This window comes from Xiphophorus hellerii, chromosome 13 (genome assembly GCF_003331165.1).
Source record: "Xiphophorus hellerii strain 12219 chromosome 13, Xiphophorus_hellerii-4.1, whole genome shotgun sequence".
NCBI classification, from domain to species: domain Eukaryota; kingdom Metazoa; phylum Chordata; class Actinopteri; order Cyprinodontiformes; family Poeciliidae; genus Xiphophorus; species Xiphophorus hellerii.
This window is the reverse complement of record NC_045684.1, coordinates 1,569,272-1,578,444: the sequence shown is the minus strand read 5'-3', so window position 1 is coordinate 1,578,444 and position 9,173 is coordinate 1,569,272. Positions and strand designations below refer to the sequence as shown.

The following is a 9,173-nucleotide window of genomic DNA, read 5'->3' as shown; positions in this document are numbered from 1 at the left end:
GCCAGACACGCCAATTGCAATTTTTTCAGAAACATTTATTAGTTACCAGCAGCTTTCTTTCCAATTAATTTGTGGCATTTTTTAAACATTGAGATACAGTTCTAAACCATTTCCAACTCAAACTGAACTGAGAAGAGGCACTGTCTTTTGACTTGGGTGACAATGCCAGAGTTCTTTTTTCCTGCGGAAACTTTTGCGATGGGTTTTAATCAGCATAAGCCAGTCCTTGAGTAGAGAGCTGTGCCTCGGAGAAGATGACCCAGGGTGGTACGAGGAGACAGGGGAGGGGATGGCCCGCAGCTGCCGGCACGCGTCTTGATGTTGGATGTCCTGCACGACCATTCATTTCTTCTTCTGGGCCTTCTCTGCAGCCTTGGTCGTCTTTCCGGAAACTTCCTTGGTGTCGACGGCCTTGATGACTCCGACAGCCACAGTCTGCCTCATGTCACGCACGGCAAAACGACCTGGAACACAGGGTAGGTGATGTTAGACAATACTGCAATATACTAATATTACATTAACTGTAGAACTGGTTTGAATGAGACAGAGGCAGGTTCCTACCAAGGGGAGGGTAGTTGGAGAAGGGCTCCACCACCATGGGCTTCTGGGGGATCAGCTTGACGATGGCGGCGTCACCAGACTTGACGAACTTGGGGTTGTCCTCAAGCTTCTTGCCGGAACGACGGTCGATCTTCTCAATCAGCTCCTTGAACTTGCAGGCAATGTGAGCGGTGTGGCAGTCCAGAACGGGGGCATAACCCTCGTTGATCTGACCTGGGTGGTTCAGGATGATGACCTGTGGACGAGTCCAGAGTTAGAAACCTACAACGCCAAAGCAGAGTCTTGTTTATTCATCAGGTGAGCTGCACCAACCTGAGCATTGAAGCTGTCGGCGGCCTTGGGTGGGTCGTTCTTGCTGTCTCCAGCGACGTATCCACGACGGATTTCCTTGACTGAGACGTTCTTGACGTTGAAGCCAACATTGTCACCGGGCACGGCTTCAGTTAGAGACTCGTGGTGCATCTCCACGGATTTCACTTCAGTGGTCAGGTTAGGGGGAGCGAAGGTGACGACCATGCCGGGCTTCAGGACACCGGTCTCAACACGACCGACTGGGACAGTTCCAATGCCTGGGGGGAAAAAAATATATATATCAAATGCACTGCAGTAAGTTCAAATTATGCAAAACACACTTTGTTTAGGGTTTCTTACCGCCAATCTTGTAGACGTCCTGCAGGGGCAGACGAAGGGGCTTGTCTGTGGGACGGGAAGGTGGCAGGATGGCATCCAAGGCATCCAGGAGAGTGGTTCCGTTGGCATTGCCATCCTTGCGCTCAACCTTCCATCCTTTGAACCAGTTCATCTACAATCACAGAAAAAAAAGAAAAGAGTTTGTATTCTTCCTCAGTAACCCCCCAAAAAACAGATTCCCATTTGGTTCCGAGGTCTCACCTTGGTACTGGCCTCCAGCATGTTGTCTCCGTGCCATCCAGAGATGGGGACGAAGGCAACAGCGGCAGGGTTGTAGCCGATCTTCTTGATGTAGGTGCTCACTTCCTTTTGGATTTCCTCAAAACGGGCCTGGCTGTAAGGGGGCTCAGTGGAGTCCATCTTGTTGACACCAACGATGAGCTGCTTCACACCCAGGGTGAAGGCCAGCAGGGCGTGCTCACGGGTCTGACCGTTCTTGGAGATACCAGCCTCAAACTCACCAACACCAGCAGCAACGATCAGGACGGCGCAGTCAGCCTGGAGATTTAAGAGTCACTTTAGATTCAAACATTCCAAAATTAAACTAGTCAATCTAGTATTGTGGGTTCTTACCTGGGAGGTACCAGTGATCATGTTCTTGATGAAGTCCCTGTGTCCAGGAGCATCAATGATGGTCACGTAGTACTTGCCGGTCTCAAACTTCCACAGAGCGATGTCGATGGTGATACCACGCTCACGCTCGGCCTTCAGTTTGTCCAACACCCAGGCGTACTTGAAGGAGCCTTTTCCCATCTTACAAAAGAGAAAAGTTGGTTTAACTTCATTATTAGAGTAAATATTTGTCAAGGAAATTAAAATGCATTTAAAGGATTTAAGAAAACTTATTTACAGGTAAATTACTAGACCCATTATGGTGTCAATAAGTTTGATGGGAAGTATTCTTTTTGCCTTGTTTAAGTATTACAAAACTATTTGAGCTGAGTGGTAGTAGGCAACTTTTCTAAATTGATCTCCAGATAATCGTTTATTTGGTATACAGTTGACATCTTGTAAATGTTTATACAAGCATACTTATTTACATACATGTACATTTTACTTTAACTTCATTATTTTTAAGCTCTGTTGGTACAGTATTAATTGATTCTGAACTATTTAAACAAAACTAATTTTTAAACACTTGCTTACAAATTGATCATTTAAAGGTCATTCAGTTCATCTAACTGAAACTGTTTCAGTGTTTATGCATGTGGGTTTTAAAAATGGGGTTCTGAACTTCTACAAAAATGTGCTTTTTTTGTTAAATTTAAACTGGAGCACTTTTGTATTTATAAATTCTAAGTTTCAAATTCATAAGATCCAGTTTCCGTTAAATGGTCTGCGGCCTACTCTGGATAAAATGCACAGTCACCACTAGCCGTTGCCGCCGGCAGGCCCCACCCCGCGTGCGCGCACACAGCTACAGCTACACCCCTCGTGCCGGGCAGTTGGGCATGCCGACGCCGCCATCTTGGACGTGTCTAAAACCTCCTTAAAAGTTGGATTTAAGGAAAATAAAAGTTTCTCTCACCTCAGCGGCTTCCTTCTCGAACTTCTCGATGGTTCTCTTGTCGATTCCTCCGCATTTGTAGATCAGGTGGCCGGTGGAGGTGGACTTGCCGGAGTCGACATGGCCAATGACCACGATGTTGATGTGGGTCTTTTCCTTTCCCATTGTTTTAGTTTCTGTTTAAAATAAGCAAAAACCACATTAGCCATTTTAGCTTAAAGGGTTTAATAGGGAAGCTAACAGATAAATGAGCCAACATAGAGGCGTCGGTCGAAGCAAAACAGGCTTAAGCCGGTTTTAATCGGTCATTACTCAAGAGTATGTACTGTTATTAAAGTCTTTAAATCGGGTCAACATGAGAAATTTCGCGTTCCAAAACCGCATTTCTACATTACGTTGATATTTTTCTTTAGCCGACTGCTTTGCTAAAAGGCGGAGACTGCTAGGCCGCAGCGGGCCCCAGGCCAGCCTGAGACACGTGTTACTGCCTGGGCCACGTCGGATAAAGTTACAAAGACCTCCAAATATCCAGAGTCCATCCTGGTCCAGACTCCCACACCTGTTACTGGGAAACCCGACCAGTTGTTCCCAGGAGGAGAGGGACCAGATGCCAACAAAGCATCCTCGGATGTGGGATTTTCCCTGCCTCCTTTGTTCATTTTCTCCACATACCCTCCCTTTTTAGCGCATTTTCTAATCCTAAACTATTAAACTTCACGAAAACAAAAATTCTTCCTGTCATATTTAACCCGGTTAAACAACATTTTCCATACGTTTAACATCCAATTCTAAGTGGAAAAACTACACAGGTTACATAACAGTAAACGTAAAGTTCCGATATGCTTAGATTAGGAACAAACCGAGGACGTTTTCTCATTAGCGGGTAAAACGCCGCTTCGAGGCCTACGTCGTGATTTCTGGTAAATGAATGAATCAGAGCTGAACTCACCGGTGTTTCTGGGTTTTCACGGCCAAAGCTGCTGCCCCTTAGCCAGGTAACAGAAAGAGGAAGTGTGGAGTCGGACTGGGAGGTTTTATACTGCATGGGAGGCGGCCTGGAGGGTCCGTCATCCTCCCTCCTCGCAAAACCCCGCAAATCACGCGTATTCCTGTAAAAAACGTCATGACGTCAGAAGCTGGGCGGATGGAGACTAAAACACGCGTGGTGGCGTTTCCTCAGCTGGCATTGGAGTTCACACACAAAACAACACGTCCACTTTACTCCTGACACCTGAAGATGAAAGTATGCAGTTAAAATATATCCACACTTTCAGTATAAACAGAATAAGCAACCCAGCATTTTATCTATATATTTTTAAATATCTACTTTACTGAAAAATATTTTAAAATACTTGCATTGAACAGTAACTTTTCTAAAAAGTGGGTGTTTTTGGTCTATTACTAATCAATTAAATTAAATTAAATTAAATGCAAAACCCTGGAAATTATCTGAATAATTAAATGTAAAATAAAAAAATACTCCCAGTCTGGTTAATAAAATAATTATTTCATATCCGTGCAAAGTTACACAACTGAGAATTTTTTATATAAAATTACAAGAGTTTAAATTCATGTTAACAGAGATATTTGTAACGCTCCAATATAAAGGTCAAAGTAATTTACTTTTGAGTGAAATGTTGACGACTATACAACACAAAATTATTACAGTTTTCAGCTTTTAAACTATTAAAATATAGAAATATGTTACTTGAAGTTTTCCTCCAGCTCAAAATATAACAAAAGTACCAACATTACAGCAAACAATGATCAAAATAACAATTAAAATACTTTATTGTGATTGGCAGTAGAACCAGGAAGACATTTTTTTGCCCAAACAGTTCCAAAACTGTAATCAATTTTTTAAAATGACTGTAATAACAACCCATATAACTATGTCAAATACTAATATGTCCATTTTGCTTGAAAATAGAACATGTTTTATACAAAGTTTATGTAAAGTTACACAAAGAGGAAAAATACATGTTTTTTCTTTTTTAAAAAGCATAAAAGTATTGATTTGTGTTTTAGCTAAAGGGACAATATTTTATGAATTAAGTACAGAAAATATTTGTTTATTAAGTTTATTTTTAAAATGAATTTATTTGTTGTTGGGGGTTTTTGTTCTGCTGGGACGCAGAACTATTGGGAACAATTATAATCATGAGTCAGGTATAAAGGCTGATTAAGTGCAACATTTAATATTTAACAGCTTTCAGACTGGTTTCCACCACACAACCCCCACTGGTATCACTGGGAGGAATGATTGAATCATCAGATTAATTCAGAGGACAGAGATTTGCATTTAAACAGTCTGAGAGAAAACAGAGCGTAAAAAGTTTTATTGTTCTTCAGACGCTTTTGTAAGAGCCGGCAGACGCATATTCAAGGTCTGATTGAAGTGATTAAAAGCGATTCTGCAGAAGGAAAGTTGGGCTGAAACCTGGACTGAACTGCTCAGCATGCAAACCAGTTTAACTCTGCTGCTGCTGCTGCTTTCAGTCCATTGAAGGTCAAGTCCAGACAGGCTGAACTTGGGTGCACCAAACCCGTCAGGCTGGAAGGCTGAAAGGAAACGTAAGGAGCGACACCTCTAATCAAGAGAACAAAACACTCCCGCCGCGTTGAGCAACAATCTTTTAAAATACGGGTGTAAAAATGCAGCCTGGCCTGATTCTAAGTGCAGTCAACAGGTTCTCCCGCTCCGTTCGCAGCAAACTAAAGTAAACCTCCTCAGCAAAACAGTCCAGCACCCAGAGGGTCAGGAAGGAGTTCCAGGCGGTAGCAGGAGCATCCAACAGTCATTCAGAACAATCTTTGTTCCAACTCTACCAGGTTTTCAGGTTGAAATGTTGTTTCTTACCATTGTTGAACTTTGAAAACTTGAAATTCATCTAAAAATTTGAATCAGGAAATGTTTCAGATATTCAAACACGTTTTAACGTAAAATCAAAAAAGCCGTTTCAGTTACAGATGAAAGTCCTCTACATAAAAATGGAATCACCCGCCTCCTGTTAACCCAACACAATAAAAATATTCTTTATTGTCCCACAGGGAGGAAATTCAGGTGTAGCTGTAAAGTAAATTACCTTGCAAAATAATGAGATGTGGTTAAATATAAAAACAGGCTGAAAAATTACAAGCCATACATGTCATGGATCAGATACAGAGTTACATTCACCGTCCAGCGCTGGGCGTCACTTAGCTCACCTGGTGGAGGTAACCAGGTGAGGCAAAGATTGTAGAGTTTAACCTTTATTCTTCTAATCAAAATGTTCCCTCCCTAAAGGGTAGTCTAATCAGCTTCAGTCTGTTTATGTATGACTGGCGACAGTCACACATAAACATGGTTATGTCAGCTGCAGCTTGTGCATGTAAGTAGATAAAAGAGATAGAAGAAAACACAGAATCCATAACATTACTGTACAACACAGTAAGTGCAACATTTTGACGTAAAATTGGTGAAATTACTGTAAATAATGGAACCTTATCCAAAACAATGTTGTCAGGTTAGCTGTCAAAAATATCAAAATGTGTCCTCAGTTCACCGCTGGTCAAAATGTCGTTAAAGGGTTAATTAAGGAGTCATGTTGTGACAACTTCCTGAAGGCGGAGCTCCAGAAAAAGCAGGAGCTTCTTAAAGAGACAAATGTCCAATTTCAAGGCGTCAAGTCAAATTTCTTTTATGTCGTATTTGATCATAGGCGGTCCTAGTCGTTAGATGGGATCTCATGCCTCCCCTCTTAATATGCTGCCCTGGGCGGTTGCCCATATTGCACATAGCAACTGAAGGTAACATTGATATTTATTATGCTATAAATGTGTGCCTGGAAAACATATAATACTGCCCCTTTAAGGTTGAAAACATATTCACAATTCAGAAATCTAAAGTTGTGTTCAAATTTTGGTAAATATACTCTAAAAGTACATTTTTCCAAAAAGTTAGTTAAGGAAATGTCAGAAGTTTGTACCAAACTCTGACTGGCACCAATAAAAGCCTGTTGAGGCCCAGCAGGGTGGAGCAGGAATCCTGGAGGCTCAGGGTGGAAACTTGACCCGGTTTCCCAGCAGAACGGAGGAACGTTTTATCAGCTACCATGCAAAGATCTCCCAACCTTTGCTCCCAGGATACACAGGATTCATGCTCTGCTGTGCCGCATTCATGTTGAGTCACTGATCAGAGCTGAACAGGCGTGAGCAGCATTCTTTATCCAGAAATCATAACTGTAAATCAGTATCATAATTATAAACCAGTAAATCAGTAATTATGATGTTCAAATTGTAAAAAAAAAATTGTTACAACACAACTGACATTTAGGTGGATTTTACTCTTTTGAGCTTTAAACTGCCTGTAAATGTAGCTTTAGTCTCATTTTAAGACATTATAAACTCACCTGGTTATTTATTCTGTCATGAACATAAGAAATGAAACACAATCTATTTATTTTCTGTCAATAATGGGTGATAAATTGTTCTCTCAGGGTACTCTTCTTCTCCCCACAGCTCAAACCATCTCTAGAGAATAAATGGAGGGATGTTGAGTATTTCCTGATTCCTGCCTGCCTGTCGTTTCTCTCCAGGTGAGGCGTGACGCCGGTGTGATGGCGGCTTCCCATCATGCCACTGCAGCGGCGAAAACTCTGCTGCTGCTGCTACGAAGGAGGAGGAGGAGGAGGCCGAGCGATCAGAGCAGAGACACGGAGGCGTTACGGTGTGAAAAGACGCAGCGGCACATCGGGGATGAGTCATGTTGGATGGTCGTCATGGTAACAGGGAGCTGAATTATCAGACTCATCCATTTTCAGTTCAGGCTGCCCAGCAAAGACACAAAATCCCACCAAGTGGTCCAGTTTCCAATGCAAATATCTCAGTGCACTTGAAATAAGACGAAACTAAATTAAAAGTAACATTTCAGCAAGTATAGCAGCAATAATTCCTTAATATTGATGAAAAAATACTAGTACCACTTTCAGATTATTTCACTTATAAAAGGTTATTTTTCCCACACTATAAGTGAAATAATCTGCCAGTGGAATAATAACTTTTTCATCAATATTAATTAATTAATTAATTAATTACTTAAAATAAGCTGCTACATCTTTTTTTGTTGTCTTTTTTTCAAGTGCTAAGATCTTTGAACTAGAAGCTAAACCAAAATGTTTTGTAAAATGTTGTGTTTTTGCAGTTGTTTTTATTTTACTGTGGTGAAACAAATACACAAACTGCACCTCTACTGGATGCCACCTTCAATATTTGCTGAACATTTTCAACAAATACATAGTGAATCAACAAACCTTATAGTAAAGATTGTTTTGAAACAAAAATGTTTCATTTATACTTGAGCTTAATCATCACTATCTGCAACAACTCTGACAATTTGAATTAGTGTGAGCTACAACAACATTTAATTCCCCTTTGGGACCAGTAAAGTATTTTGAATTGAATTTTTAATTCAGATAAATGAAAGAAAATACAAAGCAAAGTTTTGCAGCATCAAACAAAACCAGTTAGGATGTTCTTGTAAACAGTAGTAGATGTTTACCTGAGTGGAAACTGGTTCTGGTTTCTGCCAGCGTTCAGAGACGTCGGCGTCTTTCCTGTGCAGAGAGCTGCAGCGTCAGCAGCCTGCATGGTGACATGTGCAGAGCTGCAGGGGGCAGTCGATGCAAATAATGCACATTAGCAACACACTGCAGGAGCCACTTCTCCTCTTCACCTCACATTTGACCTTTTACATGTCAAAGCCATGATCTGCATCGTCCTGTAAACCAGAGGAGTGCCGCTGTAAAGCTCAACTGTTCTGAGTGTTAACCCCGGTTCTGGTCGGAATCACTTGGACTGAACTCTGGTTCAGTGTTTCTCTTCAGCTGTGAATGAAAATGTGTTGAAATGTTTCATCAAATAAAACACAAGTTTCCTAAACTCCAAATATTTCCACATTTTACTTGAAAACTTACAGCAAAAGATGATTATGGTGTTTCCTTTTTTTCTACTTTCCTTTTAGCGCCTAATTCTTATTTTTACTAGTTAGTTATATTTGACTGTATGAAACGTTACAAAATTCAGAAAGAAAAAGTGATTAAATTAGCTTCACAAGATCATCTCTAGTCAATAATCCATGGTCCAGGATGCTGAGACAGCCCTTTAGATTTTCACTGAATTCCAGCAGTTCTTCATTTATCAGATCCCAGAAGGCTTACAATGAGTAAAAGCAAAATAAACACAAAACAGACAAACACAAAACAACCTGACAAACTTAGGAGTGAAAAAAACAATTTCAAGGACAGTTTGTTTTCTTGACTAACTTCGTGTTCAGGTATTTGTGATGATATTTATCTCAACGAAGAGTTCTCAGTCAGTCTGAAAAGGTTTGGAGTTGATTCATATCATGATTCCACATGTTAGATGATGTCAATTT

At 40.9% G+C, this 9,173-nt stretch overlaps 1 protein-coding gene across 1 annotated transcript; it reads right to left on the bottom strand.

Moving 5' to 3' along the window:
- Positions 1–17: 17 nt before the first annotated feature.
- On the bottom strand, positions 18–3,842 carry LOC116731908 (elongation factor 1-alpha). The gene is made up of 8 exons (XM_032581799.1): positions 3,708–3,842; positions 2,780–2,934; positions 1,825–2,004; positions 1,453–1,749; positions 1,213–1,363; positions 874–1,130; positions 562–796; positions 18–464 (listed from the first exon to the last, which is right to left on the bottom strand). The coding sequence occupies exons 2-8, from the start codon at positions 2,921–2,923 to the stop codon at positions 343–345; spliced, it is 1,386 nt and encodes a 461-aa protein (XP_032437690.1). The 5' UTR covers positions 2,924–2,934; positions 3,708–3,842; the 3' UTR covers positions 18–342.
- Positions 3,843–9,173: the final 5,331 nt, after the last annotated feature.

Bases quoted from the DNA above. Each gene is read 5' to 3' on its own strand.
- LOC116731908 (XM_032581799.1), bottom strand. From the start codon at position 2,923: ATGGGAAAGGAAAAGACCCACATCAACATCGTGGTCATTGGCCATGTC. The intron at 1,364-1,452 runs GTGAGACCTCGG...CTGTGATTGTAG, and splicing joins TGCTGGAGGCCAGTACCAAG to ATGAACTGGTTCAAAGGATG. The intron at 465-561 runs GTAGGAACCTGC...CCTGTGTTCCAG, and splicing joins CTCCAACTACCCTCCCCTTG to GTCGTTTTGCCGTGCGTGAC.